Consider the following 25,420-nt stretch of genomic DNA (forward strand, 5'->3'; position numbering starts at 1 on the left):
ATGAAGTCAAGGATTTTCAAATATAGATAGATACATATAGAAATAAATATGGGGGGGGGGAGGTGTATCCTAGATAGGAGGGCCTAGAAGCACAGATACAAAGTAGCAATGAGTACACCTAGTGCCCAGATCTTGACTTCTAAATATGTTCTCTGGTACCACTGCTCCTGGTTTCTGTGTTTGAATCCAGGGTTGGGGCAGGGAAAATACAAGGTGGGCCTGGAACATCCTGTGGTGCCAAAAAAATAAGAACGTACGTGAAAAAGGATGGGGGCTTTTCCAGAGATAACAGAAGCCAATCTAAAAGAATTTCCAAAGACCAGGGCGCCTGGGTGTCTCAGTCGGTTGAGCACCTGACTCTTGATTTCAGTTCAGGTCATGATTTCCCACAGTTTGTTGAGATCAAGCCCCATATCTTGCCTGGGATTCCCTCTCCCTCTCTCTTTGCCCCTTCCCTGCTTGTGCCATGCATGTTCACTCTCCCTCTCAAAATTAATAAAATAAACACTTAAAAAAAACATCTAAAAGAGTTTCTAAAAACCTAAACTGGAACAATTTGAGCAAACAAAAATAAATAATAATAGTTTGAATTATAACTCTTAGAATAAAAGTAATGCCCAGGAGTACACACTCACATAAACAAATGAATAAACACATAAGAAGAGAAGGAAAACAGCTTTTCCTTACAGAAGAAATCCAATTTACAAATGTAGAAGGAATGGGGCGCCTGGGTGGCTCATTTGGTTGGGCTTCCGACTTCGGCTCAGGTCATGATCTCAAGGTCCTTGAGTTCAAGCCCCGCCTTGGGCTCTGTGCTGACAGCCCGGAGCCCGGAGCCCGGAGCCCGGAGCCCGGAGCCGGGAGCCTGGAGCCTGCTTTGGATTCTGTGTCTCCCTCTCTCTCTGCCCCTCCCCCGCTCGCACTCTGCCTCTCTCTGTCAAAAATGAATAAAAGTTAAAAAACATTTTAAAGAAATGTAGATGTAATGAGGAAAATACAAAATCATCAGCAGGCAAATACTATGGTAATCATCGCTACAGGCAAAATCCATAGATGGATGCTAAAATCAGAGGGAGAAAGCTCAAGAAGTGAATATTTAGAGTCTCAATGTATTTTCCTTAAAAGTATTTATTAACTACAAAGGGAAAAATTTTAACTTTGTAACAATAAAAACTAGCATACGTCACCTTAACTGGGGGTTCAAAGCTAATAACCCAAGCGACATCATGTAACCTGCTGATATGATGCACCGAGAGGGCCATAACACCTCTTCTGTGGTAATCTTGCCAAAAATACAAAAATTCATTTTGATCATGGGAAAGTATCAGACAAACCCAAATTAAGAGACACTCTACAAAATAACTGACCAGTCCTCATCAAAAGTGTCAAGGTCATGAAACACAAGGTAAGACTCAGGATCTGTCACAGATTGGATTAACTAGATGTAATTAATACACCAATGTGAAATCCTATACGGTTTCTTGGAAAAGGACATTACTGGAAAAACTGGTACAGTTAGAATTTGCAATTTAGTATAGTATTATACCAATGTTAATTTCCCGGTTTCGATCATTTTACTATGGTGATATAAGGTATAAACATTATGGAAATCTGGGTAAACTCTATGATTTTTCCAACTTTTCTATAAATCTAAGATTTTTAAATAAAAATGTTTAAAGCAAGACACAATTTGGGGCGCCTGGGTGGCTCAGTCGGTTAAGCGGCCGACTTCGGCTCAGGTCATGATCTCGTGGTCCGTGAGTTCGAGCCCCACGTCGGGCTCTGTGCTGACAGCTCAGAGCCTGGAGCCTGTTTCAGATTCTGTGTGTCTCTCTCTCTCTGGCCCTCCCCCATTCATGCTCTGTCTCTGTCTCAAAAATAAATAAACGTTAAAAAAAAAAATAAAAAAAAAAAAAGACACAATTCTACATTTGGTTTGTTTTTCTCAAATATAATTTGATTAAGAAGTCTGAGATCCTAAAGAAGGAATAATACAATAAAAATACAAGACACAAATATTTTAACAAATAATAAAATTTACAAATAGAGATTATTATAATCACCATTTGGCTTCTCAGACACAAAGACACACTGTTCTTAAAACCAGGAAGGAGCTCTCCAAGTCACCCACTCCATCCCTTCCTTAAGATGAAAGTACATTTAAACCAGTAAAGACACCAGTGAATTTATCCTAAACTTAAAAGAACTTTGGTGTAATTATGTTGTATAATTTCCTTTAGTATCCAAATCTGGTGTAATTAATTAAATACCGAGAATTAAATCTTAAAAAAAAAATTTTTTTTTAGTATAGTTGACACACAATGTTATATTAGTTTCATGTATTATTAGTTTCAGTATATTAGTTTCAGGTAAATCTTATACACAGAAAAAAAGCACATGTTTAAAAACCTTAAGTGGGAGAACTATTTGCAAATTATGGATCTGATGAGGGGTTCATATCTAAAATACATAAAGAACTCTAACTCAACAACAAAAAATCAACCGAATTAAAATGGGCAAAGGGCATTTCTCCTCAAAGATGATATAAAATGGCCAACAGGTATATGAAGAGATGCTCAACATCAGTAATCATGAGAGAAAAGTGCAAGTCAAAAACAATAAGATATTACCTCACACCCATTAAGACTACCCCTATAAAAAAAAACTCCAGAAAATAACAAGTGCAAGTGCTGGCCAACAAAACCCTTCGCACTGTTGACAGGTCTGTAAAATGGTTACATCCACAATGAAAAACAGTATGGAGGTTCCTCAAAAAATTAAAAGTACAACTACCTTGTGATCCGACAATCTCACTTTTGGGAATATATCCAAGTCGATCGAAAACAGGGTCTCAAAGAGATATTTGTATACCTATGTTCACAACAGCATTATTCACAATAGCCAAAAGGTAGAAGTAACCCAAATGTTCATCGATGTGTGAATGGATAAACACAATGTGGTATATACATACAATGGAATATCACTCAGTTTTAGAAAGAAGGAAATCCTGTCACATGCTACAACATAAGTGAAACTTGAGGACATTATGCTAAGTCAAATAAGGCACTCATAAAAAGACAGATGCTGTATGATTCCACCTATACAAGGATCTAAAGTAGTCAAATTCAGAGAAATAGAAAGTAGAATGATGATGACTACCAGGGGCTGAGGCGGGAGGAGAAAGGGGAGTTGTTCTTTAACGGATATAGAGTTTTGGCTTTACAAGACGAAAAAGGTCTGGAGATCTGTCTTACAACAATGTAAACATACGTCATACTGCCCAAGTGTACCTTTAAACATTAAGATGGTAAATTTTATGTAAACGTATTTTTTAGCAAAACAACAAACAAATACCTTAAATGATTTCTTAAAACAAATACAATTTCTTATTCTGCCAATCAAAGCTCTCCAAAATTTGGTAGCCAATTTGGCTTTTCAGCCAATTTCTCACAATGTCCCCTGTTTTACTTCTAAACAAAATGGATAACTAGTAATACTCTAAATTCAGCCCATACATTTTAAGCCCCCAGCGCAGTTCTCAATCTTGGCAACACAGCAATATTACTTGTATTAAGTAATAAATAAGTAAGTTTTTAAAAAACACAACTGTTTGGCCCGCACCCTTCAGAGACGCTGAACTGGTGAAGGGCCCAGATATCTATCTGTACTTTCAAATGCCACGGACTCAAGAATTAGTGCTTGAATGCATCTGTGTTGGCACACTCTTGTCAAACCCTTATCTACTCTTGAAGGGTCATTTTAAAAGTCTGCTTCCTCTAAAACCCTAACTGGAGGGGCGCCTGGGTGGCTCAGTCGGTTAAGCGTCCGACTTCACTCAGGTCATGATCTCACAGTCCGTGGGTTCAAGCCCCACGTCGGGCTCTGGGCTGACCGCTCAGAGCCTGGAGCCTGTTTCGGATTCTGTGTCTCCCTCTTTCTCTGACCCTCCCCTGTTCATGCTCTCTCTCTCTCTCTGTCTCAAAAATCAATCAATCAATCAATCAATCAATCAATCCCTAACTGGATATGTTCTCTTGCTTCTTTTAGCCACCATTAGCACTTCCTTTTATCTTTTATGTCACATATATTCTCATTTATGATACAGTCATCTGTGTGTTCATCATACTTTGGGCAAATTTTTTAATCCGGGCCTCGGTTTCCTCATCCATGAAAAGGGAAAAATGATATCCACTTCCCTGGGTTGAAACAAATGACACAGGATTAAAGGAGATACAAAGTGCCTAACACAGTACCAGACAATCATAGTGGGTGAATCATAAGTGTTAGTTCTCTTTATCTCTTGCTGCTTTCCCCTTATTCCCCAAACATCAGATTGAACCTTTTTCTTCAACCATGTTAACTAATTTCACTTTAGTGAAAACACCAAACCTCTTAAATGTAGAAGCAGAAATCTAGTCTTTATAGAGATTTTGTGGCTTTTTGGGAAATTACTTGTTCTGAGCAGGATTTTTATCATCCAAACAGTTGCAAAGCACTTTATTTTTATGGAGAGTCCATGTCAGTTACTGAGTTTGCCTTACTCCATCTTTAGCTAGATGATAAAAGTAATTAGGCACTAAGGCACTGTTCTAAGTGCTTTACATATATTAACTTATTTAATCCTTACAATAACCCTATGAGATAGGTGCTTTTATTCTCTCCATTTATGGATGAGAAAACTGAGTCATCCATAAATTATGAAACCTGCCTACAGTCACACTGCTGTGATTCAAATCCAGGCAATCTGACACCTGACCCCATGATCTTAATCATAATCACTCTTCTAAACTGCATTTTCAAGAATCTTAAAATATCTGTTTAGGGGCACCTGGGTGGTTCAGTCGGTTGAACATCGGACTCTTGATTTCAGCTCAGGTCATGATCCCAGGGTCATGGGATCAAGCCCTGTGTTGGGCTCCACACTAAGTCTGCTTGAGATTCATTCTCTCTCTCTCTCTCTCTCTCTCTCTCTCTGCCCTTCTCCTTCATTCATCCTCTCCCTAAAATTAAAAAAAAAAAAAAGACATACATATGCGTATCTTAGTGTTTAACATAGCAAGCAAAAACAAAAGAAAAAGAAAAGAACCAAAACATTAAAGATTTTAACCTCAAAAGATTTAAGATTAAAACAAAATTTTATTTTATTTATCTTTTTTTTTTTTAAGGTTTTATTTTTGGGGCACCTGGGTGGCTCAGTCAGTTAGGCAGCCGACTTGATTTCAACTCAAGTCATGATCACATGGTTCATGAGTTCAAGCCCCACCTTGGGTTCTGTGGTGACAGTGTAGAGCCTGCTTGGGATTCTCTCTCCCTCTCTCTCTGTTTTTCCTCCACTTGTGCCCTTTCTCTCTCTCAAAGTAAAGAAACTAAAAAATTAAAAATAAAGATTAAAAAAATTTTTTTTTAATTTTAAGAGAGAGAGAGCACTCATGCACAAGTTGGGGAGAGGGGCAAAGGCAGAGGGAGAGAGAGAGCAGGAGAGAGGAGCAAAGAGAGAGGGTGAGAGAGTCTTAAGCAGGCTCCATGCTCAGCATGGTGCCCAACTCCAGGCTTGATCCCATAACCCTGGGCTCAATCCCTCAACCCTGGGATCATGACCTGAGCCGAAATCAAGAGTTGGAGGCTCAACCGACTGAGCCCTCCAGGTACCCCTAAAAGATTTTATTTTTAAGTAATCTCTACACCCAAAGTGGGGCTTCAACTTACAACCCCGAGATCAAGATCACATGCTCTACTGACTGAGATAGCGAGGCACCTCAAATCAAAATTTTACAAGATGACTCTAGGGCACCTGGGTGGCTCAGGCATTAAGCATCTGACTTCAGCTCAGGTCACGATCTCACAGTTCGTGAGCTTGAGCCCCACATCGGGTGACCTCAAGCCCTGCTTCAGGTGAGCACAAGCCCCACTTCTGGTAAAAACAGAAGCCCCAGGTTTAGGGGGAAAAAAAAGAGCACCTGGGTGGCTCAGTCGGTTAAGCATCTGACTTCAGCTTAGGTCATGACCTCATGGTTTATGGGTTCGAAACCTGCATCAGGCTCTGTGCTGACAGCTCAGAGCCTGGAACCTGCTTTGGATTCTGTGTCTCCCTCTGTCTCTCCCCCACTTGCACACACACACACACACTCTCTCTCTCCCTCTCAAAAATAAATTAATATTAAAACAAATTTTGAAAAAGGGGGCTCCTGGGTGGCTCAGTCGGTTAAGTGTCTGGCTTCAGCTCGGGTCACAATCTTGTGGTTCATGGGTTTGAGCCCCACGTCAGGCTCCGTGCTGACAGCTCAGAGCCTGGAGCCTGCTTCAGATTCTGTGTCTCCTCCTCTCTCTGCCCCTCCCATGCTCATGCTCTGTCTCTCTCTGCCTCTAATAAATAAACGTTAAAAAAAAAAACAAAAAAAAAACCACAACAACACAAGCTCCAGGTGAGCCCCGTTTCTCTCCCTCTCTCTCTCTCTGCCCCTTGCTCACTTTTGTCCTCTCTCCAAAACACAAAAATAAAATAAAAAATAAAAGATGACTCTAATAATACAGCAAGTGGTATACCCAAAGTGTTTTTTAAAATGTTCTATTTATTTTTGAGAGGGTACGAGTGGGGGAAGGGCAGAGAGAGGGGGACAGAACATCCGAGGTGGGCTCTGCACTGACAGCACAGAGCCCGATGTGAGGGTCAAACTCACAAACCGAGAGATTACAATCTGAGCTGAAGATGGACGCGCCACTGGCTGAGTCACTCAGGTGCCCCCAAAGTATAACTTCTAAAAGAAAAATAAGGATTGTTTCACATGAAAGCCTATAAATACCACTACTCTTCAGTGGCAAAAAGCTTTTAATTACCAACTTTCCTTCAAGGCAAATAAATTTATCCCTCATAGACTGCTTTAACATCAGAAAGAGAGATCCAGGAAGACATCCAAGGGGGACAGGGAACCCGGATGCCTAGGTGCCATGTATGAACACTTAGCAGTGGGAAGCACATCATGAATCAGACCACATGTTTGGGAAGAATCCTACAGAAGCACCAAAGCCACTATGGACAACAATGGAGACAGTATTTAATCCAAATCAATACATTATGCTGAACAAAGATCAGATTTATATCTAGCTATGTGTTGGAATCAATAGAGCTGATTAACTGCCCTGAAAAAGCAATTAACTAATAGTCTACCAATTAACTGAGATATGTTTCAAAAGTTAAAAACCACATTGGATTGGAGATGTTTAAAGTTCTGACTTAGAAACTATTTCAGGGGGAAGACACCCATAATGCTAGAAAGAAGCCTGCAGTTTACAGAAGTCCAGAAGGAGAAATAAGGATAACCATAGTTCATTCCTTTGTTCTGTTTCTATAATTAGTCCAAATAAAATGTGGATCTATCTCGGGGCTCACCTTAAATTGCTCTTCCTATCACAGAACTCATATGAAGTAGGTAACATGGGGAACCATACACTAGGTCGAGTTCTAAAGACACAGAATATGGTAATCAGAATAATTAAAAATGTCAAATATTATCACAAGGCTTATAATTTAAAAAAATAATCAACTGTCTGCCCCATGCCATCCCACCACCAAATTCATCTCTTTTAACTGCTGGTGCATGTGGTGTGTTACACCTACATCATTCCTCTACTGTCAAGATGCACTCTATGTATTCTACACCTGATCCCTTCCGGCACTTCCACAAGTCCAAGTGCCTTCGCCTCCTCTGGCCTTGACTATACTAACCGGTTTCCCTACTTCCATTCTAAACCCCTTTAGTTCATTTGACACAAAACAGCTATTTAAAAAATGAAAAATCAGGGGCGCCTGGGTGGCTCAGTCGGTTAAGCGTCCGACTTCAGCTCAGGTCATGATCTTGCAGTTTGTGGGTTCAAGTCCTGCATGGGGCTCTGTGCTGACAGCTCAGAGCCTGGAGCCTGCTTCAGATTCTGTGTCTCCCTCTCTCTCTCTGCCCCTCTCCTGCTCATGTTCTGTCCCTCTATTTCTCAAAAATAAATAAATGGTAAAAAAAAAAAAAAAAATCAGATCACACTACTCTATTGTCTAAAATACACCCAGGCTTTAATAAGCATAGAGTAAATTCAAAGCTCCTTTCTACATAATGCAAAGCCCCCACATAATTTGGTTCCTGCCTGTATCTCTGACCACAGTTCCTAAGCTCTCTCTCCCTTGGTCACCATATCTGCTGATGAGAGAAACAAAGGCAAGAGAAATGTAACATAAGTTAAATCTCTTTACAGCTTGCAGCACCCTGATAGACACCTGAAACCTGCAGAGTGTGACCTTCCTCAAGCAACTCATGGCTGCCTTACTTCCTTAATGTTTTTGTGTTATTAAAGACTAAAAATAAGAGTAGCCTTGTCTTAACAGTAGCTAGCCCCTCAAGGTCCTGAAAGCCTTGGTTTCAAATTCCTTAGAAACTACGCTATCCCTAACCCCACTAACTTAAAAGTATATAATCAGTCACTCCTCACAACCCCAGTGCAGCTCTTTCTGCCCACAGGTTCTGTCCTGCTGCTATAATTAAATCACCCCTTTGCACCAAAGAGGCCTCAAGAATTCCTTCTTAGCCATTTGCTCAAGAACCCCATCATAGCCACAACGGCTTTCCTAATTGTTTCTTGAACGGTCAAGCTCATGCATACCTCAAGGTCTACACTTGCTATTTCCTCCACCTGAAATACTCTTCAGATGTTTTCATGGCTGGCTCCTTTTCATCATATTAGTCACTGTTCAGATGTTATCCCTCAGCGAAGGCTTCCTTCACCATGCCCTACTTAATATATCCCTCGCTCCCATGCCACCATCCCAGTCACACTCCACTTAATAACCCTGGTTCTTTTTTTCTTTTTAATGTTTATTTATTTATTTTGAGAGAGAGAGAGCAAGCATGTGCATGAGCAGGGGGAGGGGCAGAGAGAGAGGGGAGAGAGAATCCTAAGTAAGCTCTGCTCTGTCAGCACAAAGGCTGATGCAGGGCTTGATCTCATGAACTGTGAGATCATGACTTGAGCAGAAAACAGGAGTCAGATGCTCAACCAACTGAGCCACCCAGGCGCCTCCCTGGTTTATTCTCTGAAGAGAGTAGTATTCTCTGAAGAGCAGTAATCATTATATGACATTAAATTATGTGTTACTTATATGGTTATTGTTTGTCTCTTTTAAGTCATGAAAATTCCATTAAGTTAGCAGCTTTTCCTGACCTACTGCTCATCTCTAGGGCTTCGTTCTATGGCAGCACATATCAGAAGCTCAAAGATATTTGAATTTGTTTCTTAATTTCCTGAGGATCTTAAGTTACTTTGAAATCCTTGTTTAATAAAAAAAAAATTCATAATGAAAAATTTCAAACACAAGAAAATAGTATAACAAACTATTATACACAGTTTTAAAAATTACCTACTTGCAACCAATCTTATTCCAATTATCCCCTTAGCCATTTCATCTCCCACCAGATTATTTTGAAGTAAATCTCAGATAACATTTCATATATAAACACCCAGTCTGTATCTTACAAAAATAAATTCATAGATATATAAATTTTTGCAATATGCAGAATCTTTAAAAATTCACAAAATTCAGGGCCCATCTCCATCTGGGATCTAGCTATCAGAATCTAGAGTGAGGCCTAGGCATATGTATTCCTGAAATTTTCTTCAGATATTCTGATTCAGCTAGACTGTAACACAACCAAAGATTGACATCTGGGAATGGTTCTAGAAGAGTCAGAATTGTCGATTACATAAGAACCATCTAAGGAGAGTCACTACAGCTGAAAATACCATTTACAAAACAAAGTTTCTGAGTTAGAACACCAAAAGAATATTAGAATTTAAAAAGAAAAACGGGAGGATGAATACTGAATCGAAGACACCTTACTTGGATACAGAAAGTGGCTGATTAAATTCTTCTTCCGCAGCAATGTTGCTCTCTTCAAAGCTGGGAATGTCAACTGCTTTTAATGAAGATGAACTACCTGGAGGACTTGTGACTCCATTATTAATATCAACAGAAAAATTCATGTCCTCACTGGAAATCTTTGTATCATCTTGCCTCAGCTGAGATTCAGGCTCTTGACCATCGCCTGCTGCATTCCAAAACAAGCTGGCACCTAGAGGTTAAATGATGAGCCAGATACTGAAACAAATATTTTACTATAAAAATAAACCTCTGACAAACCTCTAAGACTAACTATTATTTTAACACTATTTCCTAGAAATGTCTTCAGATTATATTTTTTTCAGAAATGCCATAAGGAGATTAGGTGAAAAGACAGAAAACTGGTGCACAAAGGTAAAGGGGACATTCTGGGCCCTCTCTTCAAGATGTGTGGCTCTCAAATGATGTGTTTTACATATTACGGTTCTGAATATGATTTGGGGTGTATGTATGTGTACTGAAAACTGCTGTTATGAAAAACAAGGGAAAATAATATAAATACAAATTCCTAGGCTCTGTGATTTTTATCCTTAAACACGGTATTTATGAGACTACTCAGGGGCATATCAGGCAAGTATTAAGAATCAAATGTTTCCCAAACTTTATGGACCATTTGCACAATTATTTGCAGAACTATTTACATTTACTCTTATTGGCTTACTGTTTTTCTTTAAATCAACTCACTTTATTTTTACCTAGCTTCTCCATTTCTGTGAAACCACAGATTTGATGTGCTGTATTTTTCCAATACTCATAAGAATAAATGTATCTACAAAATATAAAACATTCATCTTTAAACCATCCCAAATTATCTTTTGAATCTGAGTGGTATGCATTCCACAACTTGGGAAATACTGCTACGCATAATGACTTAAAGAAATAGTTAAAATCAACAAGTACATCCAAGTCAAAATGGTTTCTACTTTGAGGGTCAACCTGGGTGATTAAAAAAAATAAATTAATAAATGAATGATTTAATTTTGTATTCATGAAACATTAAAACCTGTCTTAAGAAAGGACAATTATAAAAAAGTTACATGAGTGCTGCTACTCTTCTGGAATATTTATCAATATATACCTTCAGGAAACTAAGTATCATTGTAGAAGAAACATGTTTCTAAAAGTCACTTATTCTAATGATAATTAATAACGCATTTTTCTGCATATAAGTAATAACCACCCTAGATCATCCAAGCTGAATTACTGAATATGAATCTATGCAGTTTCAAAATAATTTCAGAATGTAAGTTTAAACATGTAAATGACTTCATTCAATGATCTTTTTATTCAGCACACATGATTCAGGCATCATGTTAACTAATGAGATACAATAGTGAATAAGGTAGTGTTTCAGATCCCCAAAGCTTACGGATGAGAAGCAACTGTAATATAGTAAATAGAGAGTTTTATAGGAGCAAACATAGATGTTTGCTATCTATGTACGTTTGGTTGGCTCACGATACCCGCAGCTCCTTGTCCACCACCCCTCTACATTACACACACACATACTTTCTCTGGGGACTACCACCCCTGCAATTAACAGAGGTAGGACTCCAAAAGACATGTTCCTATTATGTGCTTCTCACCCCCCTTACCGCTGAACCAGGAATTAAACCCTAATCCAAACTAGGCCATTCAGGTTCTCTGCAATTTGAAACAAGACTGAAGACAGTAACCTGGTTTGTGTAACACATACCCTTTGGAGCTTTGGGTGAGCTGTATTTTAAGATGCAAAGCAGTGAAGAAAGAATGAGTAAATCAGCCACGCACAATAGTTGAACAGTCCTAATGGTATTCCAGTTTCCAGTTCTAGTTTTTTCCTGAAGTCCAGCTCCATTCTTGGCCTTGGTTTTCATGAAACATCCTCATATCCTTCCAGTAAATTCCCCTTCCTTGCTTAAATTATTTCAAAGAAATAATTTAGCCAAAGAATCTTGACTAATAATTTAGCCAAAGAATCTTGACTAATATTCAGTAATAACTGACTTACTGTACATGAGGTTCTTGCTCCCCTCCCTCCGTGCTCCCCTCCACGTGGATAGTTAACAAATGGGTTCAGAAATAGAATACAGAAATCTGCCTTCTTTCTTTTTTCTCCCTCTCAAATCTTTACTTTCCAGCTCAAATCTCCATCTGCTACTTTTCCAAGTCTTAGGTCATCAGCCCACCTCCACTCTTCTGATGTTTGAGTATCACCATCTTCATTTCCAAAAGCAGCTCAAATGCAACAGATATTTACACTGAACTCATCCTCTCTTCCCTGCTTCCCTAGGTCACCTAGGCTGAAAATCCTAGGATAACTTTTATTTTCATCTTTAATAAACTTTCAATATTAGAATAGGTCTAGATTGATAGAGATGATAATACAGAGTTCCTGTACACTCTCCTCACCCAGTTTCCCCTGTGCCATCTTATGGCACACTTTTCAAAATCAAGAAACCAACGTTGGTGCATGACAAAAATCTCCAGATTTTATTTGAATTTCACCAATTTTTCCACTAATGTCCTTTTTCTGTTCCAGGATCCAAACCAGGGTATGACACTGCAATTAGCAGGAGTACTTTTGAATCCTATACCTCTTCCAACTGCCACATCCAACTAGTTACCAAATCTTATTAACACCCTGCACAACTCTTTCTCTTCATTATTGTCACCATCACTCTATGTACTAACAGGCATCTTGCTAGATCTTGGGGACATTCTTGAAGACATTCTTAAAGATCTCAAAGGGTCTGGTGATGAGCAAACATGCAAGCAAACAAATATACATCATTTACATTATTAATTGATTTTTTAAAAAGACCTTCAATGATGCATACCAAATAAAGGAGACTTTCCTTTTTAAAAGATGTAATAAAGGCTCTCCATAAAATATTACAGTACTAGACAATTCAGAGCCTGTGTTTTCTCACTGTGCCCATACTATTTTCTCTACCCACGCTATTCTGCCATCTCTCAATTCCACCTACTAAAATCCTACATACCCTTCAAGGCCCAGAGTCAGTAACACCGCATAGATGAAAAAAACTTTCCCTGATCCCTCAAACCACAGATGATTTTTCTTACAAGAATTGGGTCCAGCCTAGGAATGTATCAAATACTATGTATGATGTCATGTGGTTTCACATTTGTTTTCAAATACAGTTCTCTTTCATGAAGAGTAAAATTACACAAAGACTTAAACAAGTGATACTCTCATCACCCTGGTTTTGGTTCTATTTGTACCATGCACCAATTTCAACATCAAAATTTTAAAAGTAGATATGAAAAGCATTTTTTAAAATTCCTTCCAAATAAAAAAAACAATTACCTGTGCTCACAGCAATGCTCACACTTTTTCTCATGTGCAAGCCAGGAGAAGACTGTGCTTCCATGGAAACCAGCTCCATCTGTCTTGCTGCTTGTGCCGTGTTTTCAACAGAGGTTGTCTTAGGGGAACAGGGCTGCAGAGACTGTGCCTCCAATAAACGCTGAATCTGTATCAATTAACAACATATTTTAAACTGGCCATGGAAGGAATCACCAAATTGCAGTGGAGTTTAAAAATGAATTACAAAGTGTCCCAATTACAAATAAGTGGCTTTTAACTAGATTTTTTTCACATTTCCGTTAGATCATACCATAAAACTTATTCAATGCAGAAATCACTATCCTTCATTATTAAGACCAACTTAAGTGGGCTAAATGTAAATTTTATTTTATTTTACTATTTATTTATTTATTTATTTTAGTTTTTGAGAGTAAGTGTGAGCAAGCAGGGCAGGGGCAGAAGGAACAGGAGAGAATCTTAAGCAGGCTCCACTCCTAGCGAGGAGCCCAACATGGGGCTCGATCTCATGACCGTGAGGATCATGCCTTGACCCAAAATCAAGGGTTGGACACTCAAGCCACTGAGCCACTCAGGCACACTTTTATTATTTCTTTTAAAGTAAACTCCAGGCCCAACGTGGGGCTTAAACTTATAACCCCAAGATCAAGAGTTGCATGCTCTACTGACCGAGCCAGCCAGGTGTCCCATGGCTAAGCATAAATTTAAAAGTGAAACATAGGGGCACCTGGCTGGCTCAGTCGGAAGAGCATGTGTCTCTTGATCTTGGGGTTGTGAGTTCAAGCCCCATGCTGGGTGCAGAGATTACTTAAAAAAAAAAAAAATTAATAAACCAAAAAAAGTAAAAACATGAAGGTATTTAGATTGACATTCATAACTTTAAACTTGTGTAAAAAAGCCTAAATGTTAGCACTTCAAATAAATATTTCAAGAGTGCCTGGTTCGCTTAGTCAATTGAGGGTCCAGCTTCGGCTCAGGTCGTGATCTCATGGTTCATGAGTTCAAATCCTGCATCAGGCTCTGTGCTGACAGCTTGGAGCCTGGAGCCTGCTTCGGATTCTGGGTCTCCCTCTCTCTCTGCCCCTCCCCCACTCTTTCACTATCTCAAAAATAAACATTTAAATAAATAAATAATAAAAATTTCATTCCTATTCCACCTACAAATCAAAAGTAAGATAAGAGCTACACTTAACCAAATATTCAACATTTTTACACAAGGTTCTTCTTATAAAAGTTAACCAGAATAGCCCATGTTTGGCTGTGCTAAACTGGAATTATTAGTTTTTTTAATGTTTATTTATTTTTGAGAGAGTGCAAGGGGGAAGAGGCAGAAAGAGAGGGGACAGAGGATCCAAAGCAGGCTGTGTACTGCCAACAGCAAGCCCAACACGGGGCTCGAACCCACGAACTGCGAGACCACGACCTAAGCCAAAGTTGGATGCTCAACAGACTGAGCCACTCAGGCACCTCACAACTGAAATTATTAATAACAGTAGTGGACACTTACTGTTTCCTGTTTACAAGATACTGTATGAAGAGTGTTTATGTACGATTAATACAACCATCCCATGAAGAATGTACTGTTTTTTAAATGACATTTTTTTTTTAAGTTTATTTATTTTGAGAGAGAGAGTGCTCACATGAGCAGGGGAAGGGCAGAGAGAAAAGGAAAAAGTGAATCCCAAGCAGGCTCCACACTGTCAGCACAGAACCCAACACAGGGCTCAAATTCTCGAACCATGAGATCATGACTTGAGCTGAAACCAAGAGTTGGACACTTAACTGACTGAGCCACCCAGGTGCCCCAAGAACGTACTACTATTTTAAGTTTACTTATTTTGAGAGAGACAAAGACAGCACAAGTGGGGGAGAGGCAGAGAGACAAGCCTGACACAGGGCTCAAACCCACAAAACTGTGAGATCACAACCTGGGCCGAAACCAAGAGTCGGATGCTTAACTGAGCCACCCATGCATCTCAAGAATGTGCTACTATTAAACACACTTTACAGATAAGAAAACTTGAGAAATTAAAAATAAAGTCACTTGCCCAGAACATGTAACTAATAAGTAGCAATGCTAAGGTTCAAACACCAAGTTTTCTTTACTCCTTTTAAAACTGAAATAGAATTCACATACCATTTAAAACTCATCCCTTTAAAGTATACAATTCAGTATTTTTTAGTAAAGCCACCACAAGTTTGCAACCATCACCACCATCTAATTCTAGAACATTTTCATCAATCTCCTGAAAAAAACTCTGTAACCATTAGCAGTCACTCTCTATTGCCCATCCCTAGCTTCTGGCAACCACTAATTTACTTTCTGTCTCCACATATTTGCCTATTCTAAACATTTGATATAAATGAAACCACATAATATGTGGCCTTGTATTTTGCTTCTGTTACTTAGTATAACATTTTCAAAGTTCATCCATGTTGTTGTATCTACCAATACTTTGTGGCTGAATAATATTCTGTGTGTGGATATGTCACAGTGTGTTTATCCATTCATCAGTTGATGGGCATTGAGTTGCTTTCACTTTTAGCTATTATAATGTTACTATGAACATTTGTATATAAGATTTTATGTGCTCATATTTTTTCATTTCTCTTGGGTATATACTTAGGAGTGGAAGAGCCTCACTTTTTAAACACTGTGATTTTCTACTTCCCTGTAAATTATACTAATGTGTTTAATTAGTCTCACTTATTTCAGCAAATTAACTTTACTAATATAAGAAAATATAAGTTATCCACAAATTATCAAGATAGGTAGAAATACAGCCTGCATTAATAATACAAAATAGCCTATGTACTTATAGTGGTTTGTAGCATGGACTTTGGTGTCATGATGTAAGTTTAAATCCTACTCTGCTACCTTTTGGATAAGCTATTTAACCACTATGAGCTTCAATATCACCTAAAGCTAAAGTAGTCATAAGGATTAAGAGACAAATAAAATAGTTGTAACTTTTTGATTGCTGACTACAGTCAGGTCCTACACTAACCACTTGATACATGTACATACACACATACACACACATAAACTCATTTAACCATCAAATCTACATGTAATAGCAATCACTGCTCCCAATTCACAGATGAGAAGAGTGAGGTTTAGAGAAATCACACAAGAAACACTTGATAATAAAGCTATAGTGATTAACTAAATAGTACTGGTGCTGGAATAGGCAGGCAAATCAATGGAGAATATGGTACAGAAATAGATACAAATACATGGTACTTCTATTATAAAAAAATATATCTCCAATCATTAACAAAAGATCCATTATTCAATAAATATATGAGGCCAGTTATCTGATTATTAAAAAGGGAAAAACCTCTTATCTCACATATCAAAATAAAGCAAAAAATATAATTCTGAAGGGGGAGAGAAGATGAAGAATATAGTTTTTACAATCTGGAAGAGAAAAGGGCTTTCTAAACATAATTAACACCCAAAAAGAAAATGACAAATCTAATTATATCTAAACTGGAATATTCTGTACAAACAAATGGTTAAAACACAAAACATTTAACACAAACTGTAAGAAATGCTTACCACATACATATGATAAAAAATCAATTTCCTCAATATACAATGAGCTCTTAAAAATTTAATTAGAAAAAAACCTAAAATGGGTAAATGACAGACTTTATACAAAGAAAAAATAGCCAATAAATAATAAAATGATCAATTTTGATTATAATAATATAGTGCAAATTAAAACAATTTCTACTTATGACTGATACTCATTTTTTATTTAAGAGAGAGCATGCGAGCAGGGGAAAGGGGTGAAAAGAGAGAAAGAAAGAGAGAAAGGGAGAATCTCAAGCTGAAACATTTAGCTACATTAAAATTTCTGCCAAATATCTGTAAGGGTTTATAAAAATCAAGCTTATATTCTACAATTTCAGAGAATTTACCTAGGTTTAAAAAACAGCAAAACTACATTTTTCTCAAGTGTCTCATCTAAACCATTTTTAAGCAGCATTTTTATTTATTTATATTTTATTTATTTTAAAAAGTTTACTTTGAGAGAGAGAGAGCACACGCACAAGCATGCAAGGGGGGGAAAGGACAGAGAGAGAGAGAGAGAGAGAGAGAGAGAGAGAGAGAACGAACCCCAAGCAGGCTCCACACTGCCAGAATGGAGCCCAACACAGGGCTTGGCCTCAGAAATGAAAGATCATGAACTGAGCCAAAATCAAGAGTCTTTTAACCAGCTCAGCCACCCAGACACCCCTATTTATATATTTATTTTTAAGTTTACTTATCTAAGTAATCTCTACACCCAATGTGGGACATGAACTCATGACCCTGAAATCAAGAGTCCCATGCTCTTCTGACTGAGTTAGCCAGGTATCCTTAAGCAGAATTTTTTATATATCATTACCTTTTTTTATTTTTGCAAAATGCAAAACAACTTTACAAAACAAAGATGTTAAAAAATCATACATGCATATAATGCCGATTATACATATATTTGCACATTTATAGGATGATGGAAGAAGTATAGAAGAATATATTTCAGGTTGTTTTCATTCATATTCATGGGAACGAGAAGGAAGATGGCAGGGGATTTGGGGTATGTATGTGGAAGAAAGGTGCCAGTAAGGAAAGGAAAAAAAAAAAAAAAAACGGCACAAGACTGAATGGTGTAGAATATAATTAAAAGACTAAAAACTGCCATAAATGCCTGAAGAAAGGAAGCATTTCATAATATAATGAATGAAATCCATCTAGTATAGATACACAGAAGATGTTCCAGAACTACTCTTGAAAGGTACACTGGCTGAAACTTATTAAACATACTACAGGGTTGACAAGTTAGAGATGCATCAGAATCCATTATGCAGGCTTTATATCTAGTGGTATACCAAGGTCTAGTAAATTACATAGACTTTCTGTTAGAGGCAACAAATGAAAAGAAAAATGCAGTTATATTGCAGGTTAGGATACACACCAGGCAGAGAAGAAAGGCCTGCTTTCTACTCCTGGTTCTACTCCTAACTAGCAATGTGTCATTGGCTAAAGTATACTCTCTCTAATCCCTTTTGCATTTATCTGTAAAACAACAAGAACTAGAATCCACTTTCCAAGTTTCCTTCTAGTTCTGATATTCTACAATTTTTTTTTAATGTTTATTTATTTTGAAAGACAGAGAGAGCAAGCAGGGGAGGGGCAAAGAGAGAGAAGAAAGAGAATTTCAAGCAGGCTCTGAGCCATCAGCACAGACCCCAATGGGGGGCTCTAAGTTAGTTACGAATCAGGAGACTGACCTGAGCAGAAATCAAGAGTCAGACACTCAACCAATGGAGCCACCTGGGCACCCCTGATATTCTAGTTTTACTCCATAAAATGTAATTACTGAAGAATTGCCAGTTATTTTTAAGTAATCATATTAATACCAAGAACTTAAAAGAAGTAAGAAAGTTCGCAAACCTGTGCCTGAAGCAGTCTCAGCTGTCTGTCCTGTTCTGTGAGGAACCTATATGCATCCGGAGACAGTCCCATCATTCCATTATCTGGCCCGGTCTTGGGTGTGTGTGTGCACACTGCACAGGGCCGTGAGTTACATGCGTCCACGTGTGAAGGCAGTCTTGCCACAGGCGATGGTTCTACAGTGCTGTGGGGAGGGCAACCACCCGTGCTTCCCTGGGGTCTCAAGGCTATAGGACTACTTGAAGCACAGAATGCATTAGAGTACAGAACTGGACATCCACCTGGGTGAAATAACGAATGTTTGTGAAGGGCTTCAGACTGGAGGTCTTGAATGGACCCTACTGTATTCATTCCTTGCCAAGAATTTACTGGACTATACTGAATATGGCCATGATGCTGACAACAACTGCAGACATTTGTAGAATAGTAAGATGGTGGTGGTGGAGTAGGTATCTGAAGTTCCATTGGTCTTCCTGAATTACAGGATGAAAAAACAAAATTGTGTGGGTGGGACTGTGAGGCAAGAGAAGACTGCTTGGAATTACATGTGGAGGATCCTATAAGATATTCTTCTTTGTGTAAATTTGTATCAGGAGATGGCCCATTAAGAGAAGATGGTTTACCACTGTTCCTGTTATGGGGGTTCCCTTTTTTACAGGTAGATGATTGTCTTACTTTGCCATGTCTTAAAGGAACAGTGCTCTGGGTTAACTGATTTGGTAACCCTCTCAAGGAAGGCTCTCCAGCTTTAGCTTCTAGGCTGTGTTTGTCATCGTAAAGCTGGGGTTGCAATGGATCCAAGTGTTCAGAGTGGTTAATCAACAAAGAAGGGTTTTCATTATTCACCATTTCCAATGGCTTAGGAAGAGGATTTGATTCTAAGAAATTGCCATCCAACACAAGCGAAAGTTCAGGAACTGATGGTTGGATCTTAGAAACCTATAAATGGGAAAAAAATGAAAGAGGGAAAGTATTTTTAGGATGCCTCACTTTCTTCACACTAATATTTTCCAAATTATATCCAGTTACTTATTAAAAAGTGTTTATTCTTTATTTAGACAGTTGACACATATTTTCGGGCATCTTCTACGTGCCAGCACTAGGAATGTAACTGTGAGGAAAATAAACAAGGTCCCTGCCCTAACAAACTTACTTAACAATGGAATTCCTTTTATTGGAACACTGATTATTGTTGCTTAAATCACATAACACAATATGGAAAACTGTTTTATAATAGACTTTTTTTTACCCTCTCCCCATAAAAAAAATTATCGCTGGCAGAATGCTTTAATAGATCTAGTAGCAAATAATGTTTCTGTATCTTAGGTAATAAAAGATCTTTCAATAAATACTTCAGAATATTTTTCTACTAAGTAAAATTATTCACTGTTCTTCTTTTTATCAATACCAACTAGTAATTGGAAGAGCAGAAAAAAGTAAACAATACTCGCTGTGGTAAATTTGGTTATAATTTGATAGTAATTTTTAAAAATCTTTCCCATTCCTGGGGCACCTGGATGGCTGTTGGTTAAGTGTCCAACTCTCTTTTTTTTTTAATGTTTGAATATTTATTTATTATTATTATTTTTTAATGATTTTTTTTAATATTTATTTTTGAGACAGAGACAGAGCATGAACGGGGAAGGGCCAGAGAGAGGGAGACACAGAATCTGAAACAGGTTCCAGGCTCTGAGCTGTCAGCACAGAGCCCGACGTGGGGCTCGAACTCACAGACTGCGAGATCATGACCTGAGCCGAAGTCGGCCGCTTAACCGACTGAGCCACCCAGGCGCCCCTATTTATTATTCTTAAAATCATGTTCATTTATTTGTTCTTGAGAGAAAGAGACAGAGTGCACAAGGTGGAGAGGGTCAGAGAGAGAGGGAGACACAGAATGTGAAGCAGGCTCCAGGCTCCAACCTGTCAGGACAGAGCCTGATGCGGGGCTCGAGCCCACAAACCATGAGATCATGATCCGAGCCAAAGTCGGATGTTTAACTGACTGAGCCACCCAGGCGCCCCTAATGTTTATTTATTTTTTATAAAGAGAGGGAGAGAGAGAGAGAGAGCGCACGCATGAGCAGGGGAGGGCAGGGAGAGAGGGAGACACAGAATCCAAAGCAGGCTCCAGGTTCTGAGCTGTCCACACAGTCCCACATGGGGCTTGAACTAACGAACCATGAGATCATAACCTGAGCCGAAGTCAGTGTCTTAACTGATTGAGCCCATCCTGGCGCTCCCGACTTTTTTTCGCCTCAGGTCAAGATCACAGAGTTCATGGGATCCAGCCCTACGTCGGGCTCTGCACTGATAGTGCAGGGCCTGCTTGGGATTCTCTCTCTCCCTTTCTTTCTGTCCCTCACCTACTTTCTTCTAGTAAGTAATTAGTCCAATTAAGGCACAACAATTCTACAATCAAAAAATTATGACAGATTAGCAATCTCCAAAATCAAGTATCATGTTTTCTCAGATTTGGTTAATAAGAATCACTGTCAAGTTCTGGTGGTAGTACAGAATGTTGAGTCTACATGGGTTTTTTAAAAGCACCAGGTTCTGAAACCAAACCTCCTGAACTACTAGCTTTACTGAATTCCTATTTTACTACTTACTAGTTGTTTAATACTGGGCAGGTACTTAACCAATCTGTGCCTCAGTATTCTCTGGAAGTAGTAATAAAAAGTACTTATTACAATATGTACACACATATGTATATATATCGCATACAATAATTACATATACTTGTGAGAAATATCTGTATCTATATATATAGATATAGCCACATTGATATATAGCTAGATACATCTTAGAATAAAAATTAAATAAGTTTCAGGTAATATTATTGAATGCTTTAACATGAAGAGATTTTTGGTTTCTAAACAAGAGGTGGGTTCTTTATAAGATCAGTGATACCTTCTGACTCACAGGATGAGGACTAGGAATTGGTCTTGGAGAAAAATCTTCATCTTCAACACCAGAGTCATGATCATTTATTGGCATTTTCCCTGGAGATAACTTTTGGGAAGACCTAAAAAATAGAAGGGAATAAAGAAAAGTCTTCAGTAATCTTATTTGTTCATTTGTTCTTTCTTTTTGAAAGTGAATAAAGTCCTTTAATAAACCAGAGTAGTATCTGGATCATTTAATTTAGTATTTGACAACCACAAATTATTTTTTTTCGGGCCAGTGTTAGCTGCCTAGGAAAGCTGGTGCAGTCAGATTCATGCTTAATAAACTACCTCTCTTTGCCTGATCGCGGGAAGTTTACAAAATATCAGGGGCACCTGGGTGGCTCAGTCAGTTACACATCCGTCTTCAGCTCAGGTCATAATCTTACAGTTCGTGGGTTTGAGCCCTGCGTCAGGCTCTGTACGGACAGCTCAGAGCCCGGAGCCTGCTTTGGATTCTGTGTCTCCCTCTCTCTCTGCCCCTCCCCTGCTGGCACTCTGTCTCTCTCAAAAATAAATAAACATTAAAAAATTTTTAAAAATATATATGTATCAACAGTTACTGAGCATCTTCCGATTAACACTTTGAGGAATGTAGTTATAAATAAGGCATAGGGCTTGCCATAGCAAAACTTTAGGGGCGCCTGGGTGGCTCAATTGGTTGAGCATCTGATTCTTGGTTTTGATTCAGGTCATGATCTCAGGGTCGTGGGACTGAGCCCCTTGTCAGGCTCGGTGCTGAGTGTGGCACCTGCTTGAAATTCTTTGTCCTTCTCCTGTGCACGTGTGCACAGTCTCTCTTTCAAATTAAAAAAAGAATTATAATCTGGTGACAGAGCTATACATTCACTGCATTAAACACTGTGTTAAAAAGGGAACTTAAGATAGAACTACTACACTTTCCTGTGCACTGATAGCTGTGATGGGAGAGCTTGGAGACATTAACTGAGGTGCCTCCTCCTACTGAGTCAGTTGTAGTCATTGGGTCACAGCCGCCTGCTCCAATAGAACACAGACACGATTTTGAGTACTGAGTTTCAAAAGCCAAAATTAGAGTTTAAAATTAAATTTGGAAGACTATATGCATCACATTTTTTTGCATCCTAGATAAAGTCTCAATAGGATGAGTTCAGGGAAGAGAAAAGCCAGAAGGAAGCTAAAAGAGCATAGACATTGATGGAATCCCTAGAAAGTGTCCTACATCCTGTCTCTCTGGTCAGGGAGCACAAAGAAGCCCCCAGGTAGGAGGTGTGACAGCAGAAGAGACCTTTGCCTAAACCCTGGTGGTCTGGAGAAGCAAACACAGAGTTCTTTCTGCACCAAGGTGCTGCAATGAAACAATCCGAATGTCTGCATGGTGTGTTTAAGCAGTAGGGTCTGCACTCAGTCCCATAAAGTTCTCCCCCTACACCCAAGAATGACATGAAGAATATTATTGTATCCCCTGTGCCTCAGGGTAGCACAGACATGACAGAGAACCAACGACCTGACTAGAGTAAGGAGGTCACAGCAGAAGCCTGCACAAACCTACTGCCAAAGACCAGACACAAATGAAAACATCTCAGCAGATGGCAGCTTGGATGTATGATAATCATGTCACCCCAGGACACTACTACTGGCACAGCATTAATTCCTCCAAATTGCATATAACCTCAGAGGAAAGAAGACAAACAGAACTTGAATTACTGAAATTTGGTTTCTATAACCAATTGGGTGGTCAAATTAGAAATTAAGTTCAGGGGCGCCTGGGTGGCGCAGTCGGTTAAGCGTCCGACTTCAGCCAGGTCACGATCTCACGGTCGGTGAGTTCGAGCCCTGCGTCAGGCTCTGGGCTGATGGCTCAGAGCCTGGAGCCTGTTTCCGATTCTGTGTCTCCCTCTCTCTCTGCCCCTCCCCCATTCATGCTCTGTCTCTCTCTGTCCCAAAAATAAATAAAAAACGTTGAAAAAAAAAATTAAAAAAAAAAAAAAAGAAATTAAGTTCAATTACTTTTAAAAAGAAAAAAGTTAACATTTTTTGAACACCTGAGTTTGTGGCAAGGAATTAATATTTGCTACATATTTACTTGTGGTAACACAAACATGTAAACACACATAAAATTTCTGACATTCAGCAATAAAATCCATTTCTGAGCTTTTGTAGGACCAAAGGCAAAAAGAAAAAACTTTATGTTGTATAACTATAACATCAGTTCTTTAGGTGAGATGAACACTTTCCTAAAATCTAAAAATGATCATTCCTAAAGCTCTGATCAGAGTTGAAAACTGGCAAAATTTTCAAAAACAATGTTAAAGAAATTGGGGCACTGGGGTGGCTCAGTCTGTTAAGTGTCCGACTTCAGCTCCAGTCACGATCTCATGGTTTGTGAATTTGAGCCCCGCATGGGGCTCTGCTCCGACAGCTCAGACCCTGAAGCCTGCTTCAGATTCTGTCTCCCCTTCTCTGTGTGTCCCTCCCCCACTTATGCTCTCAATCTCTCTTTCAAAAGTAAGTAAATAACTTTAAGAAAAAAATGAAGAAAAAAAAAGAAATTATAAGTGTCTCCTAAATTTGGCTTTTTCTTCCATAAATAATCCATAAAATCTTGAATAAAGACTTCAAAAGACAGTGATGGTATTCCTGAAAACCTGTAGGAACACAGGTTTCCGGTGATCTAACCTATTCCCAGGATAAGTTAAAATGCCCAAAGACGGAGAGAGCACACCTCGGGTATCTGTCTAATATTCAAAACCTGTAACTATGTTTACCGCACTTGGGAAAAGGAAGTTTGCAGATGTGATTAAGTTAAGGATCTTGAGATATGGAGATTATCCTAGATTACCCAGGTAGGCCCAATGTAATCACAAGGGCCCTTATACAATGGAGGCAAATGGGTCAGAGTCAGAGAAGAATATGTGAGGATAGAAGAAGTCAGACAGAGATCTGAAGATACTATACTGCTAACTTTGAAGACAGAGTAAGGGGTCACCAGACAAGTGATGCACATGGCCTCTAGAAGGTGGAAAAGGGAATAAGATGGATTCTCTACTAAAGCTTCCAGAAGGAATGCAGCCCTCTCACCACTTTGACTTCAGCCTCAAAGACCAGTTCAGACTTCTGACCTTCCAAACTGGAAAATAATAAATCTGTATTGTTTTTAAGTTGGAAGTTTGTGGTAATTTCTTAGAGCAGCAACCAGAAACTAATACAGATTCAGTCATAATTCCCATTTTACAGATGGAATAATGATGTATAGAACCAGGACTTGAATGTAGATGTCTTATACCATAAACTGAGCTCACAACTATTATGTTGTGACCTCTATAAATAATTGGTATAGTTGGCATTTATTTTAAAATCGTATCATAGTTAATTTCCACCTACAGAATCAAGTGATAAATGAATCCTATAAAAAAAGTCAAGCCATTTTCTCAATCACCGCAATAACCTATAATGAACCTTACACCTGTTTTGCATGCAAGATACTAAACAGTATTATAAAGGGACCCAAAGACAGGTTAAGGTTATATTCAAAACGTTGAGAAAAGGACAAATTAACCACTAGGGCAAGTTAAAATAACATTTGTAGGAGTATCTGGCTGGCTCAGTCAGTAGAGCATGTGACTCCAGTAATATGGAGAACATTCAACACTTCATCACTGGACTATAAATTTCACGAGGGAAGAAATCATGTCTGTATCTGTTTTTAATACCACCATATCTCTAGTCTTTAGCACATTACCTGGCATACAGGAGAATACATAAGAAAGCTGGGATAGGGATAT

General features: G+C 38.7%; 1 protein-coding gene across 3 annotated transcripts in view; it reads right to left on the reverse strand.

Annotated features, from left to right (window-relative positions):
* Positions 1-25,420, reverse strand: part of STIL (STIL centriolar assembly protein) — a 64,688-nt gene that overhangs the window by 15,874 nt on the left and 23,394 nt on the right. For all 3 annotated transcript variants that reach the window (XM_043574921.1, XM_043574918.1, XM_043574919.1), the window contains exons 11-14: positions 21,622-21,736; positions 18,712-19,650; positions 13,248-13,413; positions 9,878-10,109 (exon numbers count right to left, since the gene is read on the reverse strand). In XM_043574921.1, coding sequence (XP_043430856.1) covers positions 9,878-10,109; positions 13,248-13,413; positions 18,712-19,650; positions 21,622-21,736 — 1,452 coding nt within the window. The remainder of the gene's footprint in view (positions 1-9,877; positions 10,110-13,247; positions 13,414-18,711; positions 19,651-21,621; positions 21,737-25,420) is intronic.

Source organism: Prionailurus bengalensis, chromosome C1 (genome assembly GCF_016509475.1).
Source record: "Prionailurus bengalensis isolate Pbe53 chromosome C1, Fcat_Pben_1.1_paternal_pri, whole genome shotgun sequence".
NCBI lineage: Eukaryota > Metazoa > Chordata > Mammalia > Carnivora > Felidae > Prionailurus > Prionailurus bengalensis.